Source organism: Vulpes vulpes, chromosome 12, assembly GCF_048418805.1.
Source record: "Vulpes vulpes isolate BD-2025 chromosome 12, VulVul3, whole genome shotgun sequence".
In the NCBI taxonomy this organism is placed as follows: domain Eukaryota; kingdom Metazoa; phylum Chordata; class Mammalia; order Carnivora; family Canidae; genus Vulpes; species Vulpes vulpes.
The window spans coordinates 182,042,230-182,060,076 of NC_132791.1; the positions used below are offsets into that span (position 1 = coordinate 182,042,230).

At 39.1% G+C, this 17,847-nt stretch overlaps 1 protein-coding gene across 3 annotated transcripts in view; it reads right to left on the bottom strand.

Annotated features, from left to right (window-relative positions):
- TANGO6 (transport and golgi organization 6 homolog) overlaps positions 1 to 17,847 on the bottom strand; it is a 195,529-nt gene that overhangs the window by 107,807 nt on the left and 69,875 nt on the right. For all 3 annotated transcript variants that reach the window (XM_072731624.1, XM_072731623.1, XM_026011568.2), the window contains exons 13-14: positions 8,313 to 8,819; positions 4,937 to 4,994 (exon numbers count right to left, since the gene is read on the bottom strand). In XM_072731624.1, coding sequence (XP_072587725.1) covers positions 4,937 to 4,994; positions 8,313 to 8,819 — 565 coding nt within the window. The remainder of the gene's footprint in view (positions 1 to 4,936; positions 4,995 to 8,312; positions 8,820 to 17,847) is intronic.

The window sequence follows — 17,847 nt, forward strand, 5'->3', positions numbered from 1 at the left end:
GGGGATCACTTGGATCCCTGAAATGCTTCTGTCTCTGGTGTTGCTTTCAAAATGTCTTTTAAATAATTGAAAGTGACTGAGAGGATACACGAGCAGATCCACAGTATAATAAATAACCTGACTATAATATCTTACTAGAAGAATATTTATCATATTTGTTATTGAATATCTATTTCAAAACTGAAATGTGAAAAATATCTCAAACATCTGATATACATTATGGGACCCCCAAGGACATAGTTTAACTCCTATTTTGGAAAAGAGGACTTCTACTTTTTACTTTATATACTTCCTTCTCAAATTTTTTAGAACTATGAAAATGCATTAATTTGTGTAACAATAATAACGATATAATAAAGAATGAAAAAAATAATACACAAGGAGTCTAAAAGGGAAAGACACTTAATGGCCATAATCTAAGATTAGGCCTTTTAATTATGAACTCTGGTTTGTAACTGGAACACAGGAACTTGGTATATAATTCTCTGCCTGAAGAACTTGCTACTGAGTACCCACCCACTTGGGAGAAGTCGCTGCAAGAACTAAATCAACCATCACTTTCTCAGTAGGACTAAGAGAGATGCAGGCTGTCTTTCATAAAACTAAAATTTAACTCACAAGGAATTTAGTTCTCAGATGGCTATAATGGACAGATAATATACACACCATAAATTCTTACATCAGGTATCAATAAGGAACTGTTGAATGAATTAATTTATTTAATTCCTCTCTTCTCTGCCAGTAGACTGCAAAGTTGATGAGAAATTACAAAAGAAATACAGCTTATCAACAAATTAAGCAAAAGATATGCTGTAATTTTCACATGGAGATATTTAGACAGCCTAGAAAGGAAAATTTTAAACAGAGACACATGCACACATGCATGCACATACACACACACACACACACAACTAAATCCTACTCAAACCACAGCCAAACACCCCTTCTTCTGCAGAACATTTATAAGTAGGCTGGCTTTGTCTGACTGGGAGTCCAAAATGGCCTGGTTCTTGGCATGCTTTACGCCTGGGCAAAGGACATTGGCAATGCAGGTGGGAAAATCTAGTTCTTTCCTTTCATAATGGGAAATTCACCTAAGGCCTTGGCCTTTAAGTGCATGTTACAAACACCAAAACATCAATTAATTCAAACTTGTCCATTGTGGGGAGCTGAGAACAGAAATTACACCTCTACCCCCCATGTTCTTCATTGCCAAATTAACTACTAACTGATTAGCACACCAATTAAAATTACTAAAAACAAACATAAAACCAACAGTTGTGATTTTTATAGTAGACCCTAGAGGCTAATGAGCTCAACGGGTTAATCAGCTAAGGAGCTTATTCCAAACAGTAATGTTGCCATAGGAGAATGACATACCACCTCTTCTCCAAAAACCGTCCTAAAAAAAAAATCAATAAGAAACATCTCCTTAGCATAACAGTATTAGACTTTCTCGAGAAAAGTACCAGGCATTTGAGGTTCTTGCTTCACCAATTTATTTTGCTTCCATAAGTACCATTTATTGTCATGTGACTTCCTGAGCCCCAGGCATATCTTAATTCCAGGCCTCTGCCCATTCACCTGTAGGTAGTTACTTTCTTGAAACCTTCTACTCTTGGGCACCTGGGTGGCTCAGTCAGTTAAGTGTTCAGGTCATGATCTCACAATCCAGGGATCAAGTCCTATATCTGGCTCTAGGCTCATCAAAAGTCTGCTTCTCCCTCTGCCCTTTACCCTGCTTGTGTGCTCTCTTTTGGATGTGCTCTCTCTCTCAAATAGATAAAATTTAAAAACAGAACAAAACCCTACTCTTTCAGCTTCTGCTCTCAACTAGTTGTCCTTTTACCTCTTTGGGTGGTCATTTTGTCTCCTTTGAGGAATTTTCTTCTTTTTAACCTGGGCATGACAAGTAACTGCTGAAGTGTTTTTAAGTATATAGTAGGTGCACGATAAATGTCTGCTGAATAAAGAATGAATTCCAAGGCTCTGGCCATTATCACTGTATGCTATCCCCTCTGTACTCTCTCTTAAGCTTTAACTGCCAGACCTGTTCAGAGCATACAAAAATTATACCAAGAAAGAAGTAGCCAATAAAGATCTAAGCATGCCTTGTGCTCACAGAGGACCTTGCCTTTTGCAGATAAACAGAACACATCAGTGTGAAGGACTGCTATTACTGGCTTTAATTCTTCACTTTTCCCTGCATTCATGCCCTTTGTTCTATGACCTGGCAGTCTGTCCCACTAAAGAAAAAGAGTCTATTTCTCTACCTCTTGACTTTTGGGCTATGCCACATTGGCTTATTTCAGCCAACAGAATGAGACAGAAGTGATAAGATGCTAGTTTCAAACTTAGGCCTGAAGAGGCCTCTGGAGTTTATTCTTATTCTCTTACACTTCTGCCATCACCACAAAACACTCGAGTAGGCCACTGGGCTAGTGATGACCAGGAACAAGTGCAGCAGAGCTGCCACAGCCAGCCCACAGAGCTGCAGGGCGAAGCAGAACTGTCTAGCCAAACCCAGCCTGCATCACCTCAATTCCATGGGTCTACAGATGCGTGAGTGATAATAAATGATTGGTGCTTGAAGTATTGAGGTTGGGGTAGTTTGTTACATAGCAATAACTACCTGATAGAGTCTGCATACTCAAACTTTGGACCTGAGAAGTAACATGTATCACCACATTATCTAGCAATCTAACAGTAGAAGCAGTAGTAATATATTGGTGATGATGATGATGATGATGATAACACTAAATTCATAACAACTAACCTTATTTGAACACTTACTGTGTGCTAAGTACTTTTTAAAAAAAAGATTTTCTTTATTTCAGAGAGAACGTGTGAGAGCAGGAGGAGGGTAGAGGGAGAGGAAAAGAGAATATCAAGCAGACTCCATGCTGAGCATGAAGCTTGACACTGGACTCAATCTCATGACTCTGAGGCCATAACATGAGCTGAAATCAAGAGTTGGACCAGAGTGCTCCTGCACTAGGCACTTTCAAGGTATTAACTCATTTAATTCTAATATTAACCTCTATAAAGTAGACTTTTTAAGATAGAATAGTTTCAGATTTACAGAATTATTCAGAATATAGCACAGAAAGTTCTCATATTTTCTACACCCAGTTGCCTCTATTATCAACTTTCACATTAGCATGGTACATTCGTCACAATTAATGAACTAAGAATGACATTTTACTATCAACTAAAGTCCATAATTTACTCAGATTATCTTTGTTTTTCCCAAATGCCTCTTTTCTGTTCCAGGATCTTATCTACCACATTACATTTTATCATCATATCTGCTTAAACTCTGACAGTTTTAACCCTTCCCCTCTTATAAAATTTTAATTTTTTTGGTAACAGTTTATTGAGATATAATTCACATATCATAAAAGTTGCCAATTTAAAGTATACAATTCAATGGTTCTTATAATACTGACAGAGTTATTCAATGATCACCACAATCAATTTTAGAATGTTTTCATCATCCCAAAAAGCAATCCTTACCCCAGCTATTAGCTCCTAATACTTTCCCCTTTCCCAACAGCTCTAGGCAACTTCTTACCTAGTTTCTGTCTCCATATATTTCCCCATTCTGCATATTTCATATAAAGGAACCATATAGGCAGCTCAGTGGTTGAGCATCTGCCTTTGTCTCAGGTTGTGATCCCAGGGTCCTGGGATCCAGCCTGCATCAGTCTCCCTGCATGGAGCCTGCTTCTCTCTTCTGCCTGTGTCTCTGCCTCTCTCTCTCTCTCTCTCTCTGTGTCTCTCATGAATACATAAATAAAATCTTAAAAATAAATACATATATACATACTAAGTAAATAAATAAAGGAACCATACAATTTGTGGTCTTTTGTGACTGGCTTCTTTCACTTATAATGTTTTCAAGGCTCATCCCTGCCACGACATGTTTCAGTATTTTATTTTTATAAAGACTAAGTAATAATCCACTGTATGTATAAAATACAGTTTGTTTATATTTGTGCTGTTTCCACCTTTTGGCTAATATGAACAGTGCTGCTATGAACATTCAGGTATATAAGTTTCTGCATGGACATATGTCTTCAATCTTTCTGAGTATTATACCAAGAAGTGGAATTGCTGCGTCAAGTGGTAACCCTAAGCTTATCTTTTTGACGAACTGTCAGGCTGTTTTCCAAAGTAGTTGTACCATTTTACATTTCTATTTAGCTCCCTTTTTACAGATAGGAAATTGAAGCCCAGGGAGATTAAGTAATTTGTCAAAACCCATACAGCTGAGCAGCAGAGGAATGGAGGTACACCCAGGTGGTCCATCCCAGAGTCCTAGCTCTTGACAATTACATTCTTCGGGTAGAGCCAAGAGAAGCTGTGAGATAACTGACTTTCTCATCATGTCTGATTCTCATCCTTTAGGAAGGGTGCCTACTCTCTACATCCCTGTTTGTGATATTTCTCTGCAGATTTGGAATCCACAAATTAATGGAGACCGGGAGAACAGTAACAAAAAAATCACAAAAAAAGAAATAAAATTATTGCGAAAAACATTGCGATGAAAAAATATTATATACTCAGATTTTTTTAGTTTAAAGGGAAAGCAAGGGTACATACTAGCAGTAGTCAAGTACATAAAAGGTTAAGGTAATGAGAGTTTATGTGTGAGACATTTTTTACCTCCTTGAATGAGAAGAAATGGGTTGTGATCTATAGGATAATAAAGACGTCCTCATCATTATCAGACACTGAAATTCTATTGGAATCTTTAGGGAACCATCCAGGAATATTATTATTATGATGTAAATTGAGTCCTCACTAGGAGGCAGGAAGATGGACAAAATGACCAACAGTCTGATGGCTTGATGACTTTAGAGATTTTGTGCAAACACACATGCTACAATCTTTGGTTCACAGACTCAAAGTCCTTTAACCAGGACTAACTTACCCTGAATAGCAGACAGATATACGAAGGTATCTTCATGCTCCAAGTTCTCCAAGAATATCTGGAACCACAAAATAGAGCAGCGCTATGATTTGCAAAGAGCAAGCAGGAGACCCTTACAGCAGCCTCAAAAGAATAAATGCTTTTCTTCTTGTCTTAGCTAGACATTGGTCTGACTTCAGAATTTTGTAGAGAAAACAGTATATATGTTTGAAGTACTATTTTTACAATAGCTAAAGAAGGGCAGCAAGTTAGGGGGAGATACTTCTTGAAGTGGCTAAGTATATACCAGAAGTCGGCATGGAAACCAAAATCTGGGGAAAAAATTCTGAACATTTTCTCCACGTATACTACCCATGGTGGACAACATTCTCACATGTATCATGAAAGACTACCAGTCGTGACACACACGATGCCAAGTTTGGGGGTATGTCCAATTGACAGCATATTTGCTATAATTTGGTCCTTTTCTCTTCCACTCAGAAAGTATATGGAAATGCAAGTGACAGAGATGTTACTGGGATAACCTTGAATCTATTCTAATTTATGTTTTAAAACCTTTTGCAAATTTTGGCACTTCAACTGACATTAGTAATGAATTATTTTCAACAGATTATCTCACAATTTAGGAACAAACCAGGGTATGTCAACTGCAGAGGACACTGCTTATCTAGAAGCTATGACAGCAACATATTAAATTTAGGCCCTAATATGAGGGCCAGAGAACAGGAGTGGCCATGTGCCCATATTCTTCTTGCTTGGTATCTGGTGGGGAGGACGGGATGTCTGTTCCATATACAGCGATGCATCATTTGCTGGCACAGTGGTTCTTGATACCAACTTGATGCTGCCGGTCTCCACATCTGCACCATGCTACAGAGAGCCTAGATTAGTTAAACTGGAAAGAAGGCCAGATTGGAAGGGGTGAGGGTCATGTAAATAAAGGAAGCTTAATCCAGGGTAGTGGCCATGGGAATAAATAGGAAGAGATACATATTTGAGAAACTTCTTGGAAAAATAATTGACTGGACCTGACTGATCATGGACAGAAGATGAAGGTTAAATAAGTTAAAGAAAATTCCAAAGACGTTCATAGCATTCAACATCTAAACAGTTGTATGGGGGCGCCTGGGTGGCTCAGTCAGTTAAGGATCTGCCTTCAGCTCAGGTCATGATCTCAGGGTCCTAGGATAGAGCCCCATGTCAGGCTTCCTGCCCAGTGAGGGAGCTTTCTCTGCCCCTCCCCCTTGCTCGTGTGTGTGTGTGTGTGTGTGTGTGTGTGTGTGTGTGTACGCACGCGCGCGCACACTCTCCCAAATAAAATCTTTAAAATAATAAACAGTTGTATGATGGGATATTTTTGATGATTACTCAAAGGAGATATATAATGAGGTTTTTATGAATATTTCAATGGCAACAAATCCTTGGCATATTTCTGGCCTTGGTTTTCTCATCTATAAAATGGGGATAATACCAATACTGCAGCTATTATGAGAACTGTAGATAATGTCAATTATCTGGCTCAATAAACAACAGTTATTATTTTTATTATTACTGTTAACTTATTTGAGAAAAAAGTAGGGGGACAGAGGGAGAAGTAGGAACTCAAGCAGACTCTGCACTGAGCACAGAGCCCGATTCGGGGCTCAACCTCATGACCCTTAGATCATGACCTGATCCAAAACCAAGAATCAGCTGCTTCTCAGGTGCTCCAACAGCAGTTATTATTATTATACCATTGGTTCTAATACTTTAGTGACCATAGATAAATGTTTTTAATCAGAATTATAACTCTTAATCTAATGGCTGAAGTACATGAAAGAGGAACAGCTATGTGGCTCAGTCAGTTAAGTGTCTGTCTTCGGCTCAGGTAGTGATCTTGGGATCCTGCTCCCTGCTCAGTGGGGAGCCAGTTTCTCTCTCTCCCTCTGCTCCCCCTCCAATCACATTCTCTCTCTCTCAAATAAATAAAATCTTAAAAAAAATAAAGTATATGAAAAAGATGATACCAATGACAGTGAGCTTTTTATTAGATGCTCATTATGTGCCTGGCACTATAACTAGTGCTTTACATATAACTAGTTTTTTTTACAAGGTATCAGCAGGGCTGTATTCATTCCCTCGAAAGTCTCTTTTATTATTTAGTTGTTTGTTTGTTAAACTAAGCTCTACACCCAATGTGGGGCTTGAACTCACAAACTCGAGATCAGTAGTTGCCTGTTTTACCAACTGAGCCAGCCAGATGCTCCTACATGAACTATTTTATTTTACATCTTTCTTTTTTTTTAATATTTCATTTTTAAGTAATCTCTACGCCCAAAGTGGGGTTCAAACCCACAACCCTGAGATCAAAAGTTGCATGCTATATAGACTGAGCCAGCCAGGTGTTCCCCTAAATCGTGCAACATAAAGTGAGTCCTATTGTTATGTACCACTTTGCAGATGCAGAAATTGAGGGTCAGAAAATTTAAATGACTTAAGGGACCTGGGTGGCTCTGTCTGACTTTGGCTCAAGTCATGATGATAGAGTCTCATGTCCAGCTCCCTGCTTGGCTGAGAGCTTGCTTCTCCCTCTCTCCCTGCCCCACACCTACTCATGTGCACACATGCGCATTCTCTCTCTCTCTCAGATAAATAAGTAAGATCTTTAAAAAAAAGAAAATGTAAATGACTTATCCAAGAAACTGGCCTGGGATTTGATCTGTAGTCTCTAGACCCTTTGCTCTTAATCTCTAATCCATACTGAGGTCAGGAAAATTCACACAAAACTGAAAAGATCCTCAACTAAGCATACATTTTTCTCATACATACATCTCCAATGTAAGGAACAGCTTCTTCCCTGTGATGGGGGGAGAAGGTGGAGGTTGGAGGGTGGGGGGAGGGCCCAGTTCTGCACAATTCCCCTATTAAAAGGGGCCCAGAGGGATGCCTGGGTGGCTCAGCAGTTGAGCGCCCGCCTTCAGCCCAGGGCGTGATCCTGGAGTTCTGGGATCGAGTCCCACATCAGGCTCCCTGCATGGAGACTGCTTCTCTCTCTGCCTGTGTCTCTGTCTCTCTCTCTCTCTGTGTCTCTCATGAATAAATAAAATCTTTTAAAAAAAATAAAAAAATAAGTTAAATAAATAAACAAACAAACAAATAAAAGAGGCCCAGAAAAAATAGGTGGCTTCTTGGGAATCCGCCCCTTTCTCTTCCTGTTCATGCTCAACTGAGTGGTCTCAGGTGGTGATCTAAGTCTTTCCTGTGTCTAAGTCTTGCCTCCTCAGAACAATTACAGTTTCCCTAGGGGTAGTCCAGGGCCATGCTTGATACATAGTCAGGGCTCCTGGAAAACTGCCCCACTCTGTGTGCACATGTTTTTCCAGTGTGTTCTACTCACCTTGAGAAGCTTCTCTTGCATCTCAAGGACTTTTGCTTCTTTCTGCTCTATCCAGCAGGAAAGAGTTCGCAGAGCAGCAGCCCGGGTTGGAATTTGAGGATCATAAGCTGATAAAAGAACCTCCTGGAGCTGGTCTGTGGTGATGCTTCCAGATTCCTGGTTCGTAGTCATTCTGGGCTCACTAACCGCTTGAGGAATGAGTGGAGTAGGAGACTTCAGGGTTGTTTCTTTGGATTTCTCATGGCTTTGCTGTTGTTTGAGGTGAGGTTCATCAGCGTAACTTTGACTGGTTTGCTGCTGCTCTTCTATTTTTCCTTCTGCATCCTTTTTGTTCAGGGTACTTTGGGCAGCCTCACTGACAGCCTCAGTGGAGAAGGCTCCATGGGTAGAGATGGTGATGCGAAGATCGACAGCAAGCTCCTGGATGATAGGGTCAGGGTGCACCTTGGAGACTTTCTCCAATAAAGGCAGCAACTGCTTCAGGACAGCAAAATCACATGACTTCAACTGCAAAATAAAATGAAAAATGCCAAACCAAAGTGAATATAGCAGATGTTAATGATGCCTGAACACTAAGGAACATTCTGAGTAAGAAGGTCAGGGAGCGTATCTTATTCATGGTGTAATCAGCATAGTCTAGCACTCTGTATTGTTGAATAATTATAGCTAACACTTATTAAATACCCTGTGCAGGTACTTTTCTGAGTTAAAAATACACCAGTGATGCATATGATTATACTTAATTTTTACAACCTGGTGGGAAAAACATGGTTATCTTATGGTTTTAATTTGCATTAGCCAGACTACCTACCAGGGCTATTAAATATCCTTTCATGTTTATTGGCTGTCTGCATTTCTTTTTCTGTAAATAGCCTTTTTACATCCTTTGTTGTACCCCACTTACCTATTAGACTGTCTCTACAGTTATTCTTATCATATCAGATTTTAATATGCAGTCATATGGTGAAATTCTTTTCAAGATGATTATTTTTTTACTTTTATTATCTTTTTTATTGCATTATTGTATTTTTGGCCTCTATGTACCTTTTACTATAAAAAGATGAGTTAATATTAGCAAAGTACTTAGCACCTGACACATAGTAAGCACTATGTAAGTGTTTTAAAAAGAAATATGACAGACAAAAACACACATTCATATTCCTATGATGATTATCTACATTCTAAACAGGAGAAACTGAGACAAAGAACAGTTAAATAACATGTACACAGTCACGTGACTGGAAGATGGTAAGATATGAATTCAGTAAGTATGGTTCCAGAGTCCACAGTCTTACTTTTTAATAAAGTTTTTTTATTTATTTGACAGAGAGAGCATAAGCAGGGGGAGCAGCAGTCAGAGGGGGAAGGAGAAACCGACTCCCCACAGAGAAGAAAGCCCATTTAGGGCTCAATCCCAGAACCCTGGACCGTGACCTGAGCCAAAGGCAGATGCTTAACTGGCTGAGCTACCCAGGCATCCCAGAGTCCACACTCTTACCTAATACCCTACAAAGTCTCTACTGAACAAATAAAGCAGTTCTTAACTACATTTTCTAAAGAGGCTGGTCAGCATTCAAGGTCATCATAGATCTGGAAAGGATTGGGACAATAACTGGCAAAAGAGGATTTCTCCTAGAAAGTGAGAGTAAAAATTACAGAAGGTTTTATTCTCTCCAGAAGCTTTGTGCTAATGCTATATGCCTTACTAGGAAAAGTGCATGTGCAGTCAGTAGAGAAGCAAGAATCAGTGATAATCCTTTTCTGTTTAAAAACACTAGGAATATCATCATATGACGCTTCATTAGTTCCTGACATCTGAAAACCTTACAGGTCTTAAATCCTTTTAAGAACAAAACAGGGTATTTACTACTTGCTCATTCTCTCACTTCATTATCCAACCAACCAACCAACCAACCAACCACCTTTGTAGGACCTATATAACATTCTCATTTAAACTCTACATCCACAGAACTATTACTGTTTTTTTCCCCAACACTTTCCTTCCAAGTACATAAAAACCTGAGGTTCATGTCAGGTTTGTACCTGTAGAATTTCACCATACATTGCCCTCAGATTTTTTTTTTTAAGATTTTATTTATTTATTCATGAGAGACAGGGAGAGAGAGGCAGAAATATAGGTAGAGGGAGAAGTAGGCTCCCTGTGGGGAGCAAGATGCAGGACTCAATCCCAAGACCCCAGATCACAACCTGAGGCAAAGGCAGATGCTCAACTGCTCAGCCACCCAGGTGTCCCCAGATTTCTTTTTTTAAACAATTAGGAACTATGCAAAATAGACAGAAGGTAAAATTTCTAGCTTTGCAACATATGCTGACTTATCTGCATGTGTACAAGTGACCGTTCCAATATTACCATATCTTAAAGGGAGAAGAGAATACATGTTATCTAAGTAAAGGGCCAATTATATGAGGAATCTGTGGAACTGGGAAAGATATTTTAGTATTAGATAGTAATACTTAGTTTGTGTTATCATTACCCTAGACTTCATTCATTGCTTCTGTAGTATTATGGACATTTATTTTTTCTTTAAGCATCTGAAATGGGAATATCTACTTATAGCTACAGTGTATGGCCTCTTTTTCATTTCTACTATATACACTAGTTTCTTCTTAAAAAAAAAAAAAAAAAAAGATAAATAGACCAATGGAACAAAATAGAGAACCCAGAAAGAGATTTATATATAGTCAACAGATCTTTTAAATTTTTTTAATGGAAGTATAATTGACACACACTGTTACATTAGTTTCATGTGTCCAACACAGTGATTCCAGTATAATCAACTGATCTCTGACAAAGGAGCAAAGTTAATACAATGGAGAAAAGGCAGACTTTTCAACAAATAGTGCTTGAATGACTAGATACTCATGTGCAAAAAGATTTTTTTTTTCCGGTGCAAAGAGGTGTTTTTATTATAGTACAAGGGCAGGATCTGTAGGCAGAAAGAGCTGCCAAAAGATTATTTAGACACAGACTTTACACTATCACAAAAATTAACTCAAATGGATCATAGACTTAAAAGTAAAATGCAAAACTATAAAATTCCTACAAGACAACATAAGAAAAAATCTAGATGACTTTGGGTATAGCACTGACTTTTTTAGATTAAAAAAAAAATCCATGAAAGAAATAACTGATAAATGAGATTACATTAAAATTTTATTTTTTTTATTTTTTTAAAAGATTTTATTTATTTATTTATTCATAAGAGACAGAAACACAGGGAGAGGGAGAAGTAGGCTCCATGCAGGGAGCCCAACGTGGGACTCGATCCCAGGTCTCCAGGACCACGCCCTGAGCTGAAGGCTGTGCTAAACCGCTGAGCCACCAGGCCTGCCCACATTAAAATTCTAAAATTTTTAAACTTTTACTCTGTAAAAGATAATGTTAAGAGAAAGAAGACAAGCCACAGACTAAGGAGGAAATATTTGCAAAAAAACTCATCAATAAAAGATAGCTATCCAAAATATACAAAGAACTCTTAGAACTCAGGAGTAAAAAACCAAACAACTCAATTTACAAATGGACAAAAGATCTTAACAGACTCCTCTCCAAAGAAGATATATTAGATATACAGCATACAAAGAGATGCTCAATATCACATGTCATCAGGGAATTACAAAGTAAAACAAGATACCATTACACACCTCTTAAAATGACTTAAATCCAAAACTGACAACACCACATGCTGGTAAGGATGTGAAGCAAGAGGAACTCTCATTCATTGTTGGTGGGAATGCAAAATGGCACAGCCACTTTTGGAAGGCAGTTTGGCAGTTTCTTACAAAACTAAACATACTTTTACCATATGCTCCAGCAACTGAGCTCCTTGGTATTTACCCAAATGACTTGAAAACTTATGTCCATACAAAACCCTACACATAGATGTTTATAGCAGCTTTATTCATAATTGCCAAAACTTGGAGGCAACCAAGATGTCCTTCAGTAGGTGAACAGATAAATAGACTGTGGTACATCCAGACCTCGGAATACTATTCAGCACTAAAAAGAAATGAGCCATCAAACCTGAAAGACATGGAAGAAGCTTAAAAGCATATTACTAAGTGAAAGCAGCCAGTATGGAAATGCTATGTAGTATATACTCCAAAATAAGTTATATTCTGGAAAAGACAAAACTGTGGAAACAGTAAGAAGATCAGTGGTTGTCAAGGGTTTGACGGGAGAGATGAATAGGCAAAGCACAAAGAATTTTAAGGGAAGTGAAACTATTCTGTGGGATATTATAATGATGGCTACATACTCATTACACATTTGTCAGAACCCATAGAGGTTACAGTACCATGCATGAACCACCATAATGTAAACTGTAGACTGTGAGTGATCACACACACATGGTGTGTCAATGTAGGATCACTGACAGTAACAAATGCATCACTCCTATGCAGAATGTTGCCAGTATGGGAGGCTGTGCTCTGTGGGGCAGGAGATGCATAGGAAATCTCTGTACCTCCTGCTCAATTTTGCTGTGCACCAAAAACTGCTCTTAAAAACAGTCTATTAGGGGATCCCTGGTTGGCTCAGCAGTTTAGCGCCGCCTTCAGCCCAGGGCATGATTCTGGAGACCGGGGATCCAGTCCTGTATTGGGCTCCCTGCATGGAGCCTGCTTCTCCCTCTGCCTGTGTCTCTCCCCCTCCCTCTGTCTCTCATGAATAAATAAATAAAATCTTTTTAAAAAATAGTCTATTGGGATCCCTGGGTGGTGCAGCGGTTTAGCGCCTGCCTTTGGCCCAGGGTGTGATCCTGGAGACCCCGGATCGAATCCCACATCGGGCTCCCGGTGCATGGAGCCTGCTTCTCCCTCTGCCTATGTCTCTGCCTCTCTCTCTCTCTCTGTGTGTGACTATCATAAATAAATAAAAATTTAAAAAAAATAGTCTATTAATAAAAAAAAACAAACTATATTTTCTTCCAGTTTTCAAACTTCCTAGGCATTGTGGAATCATCTTATTCAATTGGGTAACTTCTTTAATCATAATAGGCACATAGGTAGATTCTGAATCAAATAGTTTATAAGGCTTAAGATTAAAGTTATGCATTCTTTCAGCTTTGTAAGCCTATAGATGTCCCACTGTGAGAATAATCAGTAAAGCCCAAGACTGCAGATACCAACTATTTTGTTCATAAATGTTCAAAAAATTTTTGAGGTACAAAGTAATATTCACTTAATTGATAAACATGAAAATGGAACCACTAAGTAATTATTAATTATTTTTCAAGGGTTACCAAGGGCCATATCAAAATTAAGAATTAACCACAAAGCCCTCATTTCTACTCCTGTCACTGCTATTCAGCAGAGATTTCATATCCAGACTTCAGAATTCTGTGTGGAAAGCCCTGAGGCTTGAAGCCCACAAATGAGTGACAGATTTCTTTATCTGGCTGTGCCTCTTCCAGAGTCTCTGGTATACTTTAGGAATGGAACATGCAGAGCTATGTCAGCTGTGTCTATGACTTCTTTCAGGGCATCAGGAATGAACCAGTTAGATAGAGAATTGTTCTGAATTTCTGCAAGTTTTCAAATTTAAGAACTGGAGGTTGGACTGGTAGGGAAGGAATTGAGCGTAGTGAGTGGTGGGAGGGAGGATGCCTGCTAAGGTAAGCATATGAGAACCAAATTGACAGCCAGATGAGGGCATGTGTACACTGAAAAAGCCCCACACGAGCCTCTGCAAGGCTCACCTAAGGAGCATACAAATTCTCATTATGCCTTATCCTGCCCAGTGAGAATCACTTTTTTGGAGGCCTCCAAGGGCCTCTTCCAACAATAAAATGCTGCCTAAAAATCCCTAGTTCCAACAAATACTTAGGTTTATTCTTTGTATTCTCATTTCTATATATCATCTATGTTTCTTCAGATATTTAGCTGAGTTGTTTATATGTCCAGTTCTGACTTATAATGTCACTGAATTTATTTACAAGTGGTATTCTTTTTTTTTTTTTATGATAGTCACACACAGAGAGAGAGAGAGAGAGAGTTAGAGACATAGGCAGAGGGAGAAGCAGGCTCCATGCACCGGGAGCCAGACGTGGGATTCGATCCCGGGTCTCCGGGATCGCGCCCTGGGCCAAAGGCAGGCGCCAACCGCTGCGCGCCACCCAGGGATCCCTACAAGTGGTATTCTTATTCTAAGTCAGTGCGCAGTACAGCTTGTCTTATAATGAGCAACATATAAAAACACATATGAGATACAGAAATATGAATCTTCTTTTAAAAAATTAAGAATTCATTGGATTAATCACAGCCACTAGAAGGTGAACTCCACGTGGGCAAAGAGGCATATAATAAAGATTTCTTGAATGGGTTTACTCCATGATATTCTCAGAAAATGCAGTATGAGATCTCAGAATTTGGGTTTGAGTCCCAGCCCCACCACCCTGAGCCTCAAAGCTCAGATCAGCTCCATAGCAGCATACTTTAGGGGACCTAATGGGCCCTGCAACATTATCAAGAAACTGCTTCCTAGGGGGCCAGGGAAGTTACCAGCATCACGCTTTTATTGATAAGCAACCCTGAAATTTAGAAAATGAGTTTGGAATAACACTTATCTTGTTAGCAGTCTTAGACCTACACTTTCTCCAAATTAACTCCTCTTCCCAGATACTATATTCTAATAATCACCTTAATTACATACATTAGAAAGGAAAGAAAGGTTGCAATGTTGTTAGACTCTGTTCCATTAGCTAAAACAATGATGAACTCTAATTGGGGGTAGGTATAGTATAATCTAGACTCTGAAATAAAAGCCCTAAGCCTCATGATGACTGTCTGAAAACATAATTAAGAATCATGACTTTTTTTCTAATATAAAGATGGAAAGCTCAGCATTACTATAGAAACCCCTTATGAATTCATGAATCAAACAGAAAAAAATTAGTAGATCTAGGGCAAAAGTGGCGTGTTTATGTTCACTTAAGTAAATGCAAAGTCAGAGGAATCCAGGATGTAATCAGTGAGTCAGGATGGCTCATGGAAGGGCAGGGACAGGTAAGGGATATACATTTGCATCACTCAGGTGAATCTCTCTTAAAACATGACTAATTAACATAGCCAATCCCCCCAACAACAGGCTTATAGAAGGGGAAATGGAAATACTTGTGTTCTACTTTCCATTTGGGGTGTGGCATAAAATTATAGGTGTTAAATAAGAGAAAAGAAAAAGAAACACACTCTCAACTTACGGAAACAAAGACTATTTTTAATACTCAACCAGAAAAACAAAAACCAATCAGGCCAACTAAATTCAATAACAATATAACTTAAGAAAAATTATTCCTTTGGTGAATACCTCCTTGACAATTCCAATGGCAGGGATATAATAGGACTTCAGAAACTGAATGAAAAAAAAAAAAAAAAGAAAGAAACTGAATGAAAAATGATTTCTTCAGGGATCCCTGGGTGGCGCAGCGGTTTGGCGCCTGCCTTTGGCCCAGGGCGCAATCCTGGAGACCCGGGATCGAATCCCACATCAGGCTCCCGGTGCATGGAGCCTGCTTCTCCCTCTGCCTGTGTCTCTGCCCCTCTCTCTCTGACTATCATAAATAAATAAAAATTAAAAAAAAAAAAAAGAAAAATGATTTCTTCAAACTACTTAGAAAATAAAAAATTTGGAGTGCTAAGTAAATCTACCAAGAAATGGATTCACATTAACAAGAGGCCCAAATAAAATTTCTTTTCCTTGGGATGCCTGGGTGGCTCAGTCGCTTAAGCACCTGCCTCCTTCTCAGGTCATGATCCCAGCATCCTGGGATCAAGCCCCACACTGGTGGGGGGAGGGTTCCTGCTCAGCAGGGAGTCTGCTTCTCCCTCTCCCTCTGCTCCACACCACCCGCCCCGGATTGTGCTCTCCCTCTGTTAAATAAATAAATAAAATCTTTTTAAACAAATTCCTTTTCCTTTTAAGGACAGGGTAAAAGGAGGCAAATTCTAATATATCACAAATCAGTATCAAATTTGAATCTTCAAATTAAAAAATCCATTCCTGGGATCCCTGGGTGGCACAGCGGTTTGGCGCCTTCCTTTGGCCCAGGGCGCGATCCTGGAGACCCGGGATCGAATCCCACGTCGGGCTCCCTGTGCATGGAGCCTGCTTCTCCTCCCTCTGCCTGTGTCTCTGCCTCTCTCTTTCTCTCTCTCTCTGTGACTATCATAAATAAATTAAAATAAAATAAAATTCTTAAAAAAATAAAAAATAAAAATAAAAATAAAAAATAAAAAAATAAAAAATCCATTCCTAGAGGGTTCCCCGCTCATTGCTAAGAGTTCTAACCAGTCTGATTTTGGATCCAATTTCATTATACTTGCACTAAGCTTATTCTGCTTTCTTGTAGTTTCCTAACATACACACATGTCCACCTCTCTCCTTGTCTGGCACACCTCTGCCTCTTGGTCTCTACAGCTCAGCTACATGGGCCTTCCATCAGTATTTAAGTACATCGAACTCTTTCTTTCTTCCTGGCCTTTGAACATGATATTGTCTTCATTTTTTTATTTTTTAAATTTTTTTAGTTTTTTTTTTATATTGTCTTTAACTGAAAGAGTTGTCTCCACCTATACCACATACACCCTCAAACTCCTATTCACCATTCAAGTCTTATCTTAAACTTACATTTCCTCAGTAGAAACCTTCCCAGCCTAGGTTAGATGTTCTCTTGGTACCTTCTTCTTCTCTTTTCAGGCACTGCATTCAATTTGAAGTATATTTTTTGAATACTTAATGTCTGACTCCCTCACTAGCGGTAAACTTCATGAGGATAAGGACCATGTTTGCTTTGTCCATGACAATATTCCCAGACCCTTCACTGGCACACAGAAGTAAGAAATAAATATTTTTTGAGTATTTTTTAAATTCTTAAAAATTTTAAGTATGTAAAAGATATATGTACTCGGGACACCTGGGTGATACAGTCAGTTAAGTGTCCAACTCTTGGTTTTAGCTCAGGTCATGGTCTCAGGGTCCTGGAATAGAGCTCTGCATTGGGCTCCACACTCAGTGTGGGGTCTGCTTGAGATTCTCTCCTTTTCCCTCTGCCCTTCCTGCCCATGGTGTCTCTCTCTCTCTCAAATAAATAAATCTAAAAAAAAAAGATACATGCACTGGACACAAAGCTTTAACATGCTATATGATATGGGTTCAACAATGGATCCTGTGCTAAAAGAAAACTATTCAAAACAGACAGAATCCTAAGTAATCAGCAGTTTACACAGGTTTGCCCCCACTATAGCAGTAGGGACAAGGGCTGAGCTTTGGAGAGCCCTTAGAGTAAGGGACAGAGAAGCTAGTATTCACCAAAGATGCAAAACAGTGTGCCAAGTATTTCCAAATCAATGTTGTGTCAGGTCAGAAAGAGCCCTGACGTTCTGAAAGTGAAGTCTACAGAGGTGATAAGGTAGAAGTGGTACAATTTTCTCATCCTCTACTTTGGAGAGAATTCTCATTAACAGCCTGACTTGTTTATTATTCTAGTTCTCCTAAGCACAACATCCATTCTGATTTCTC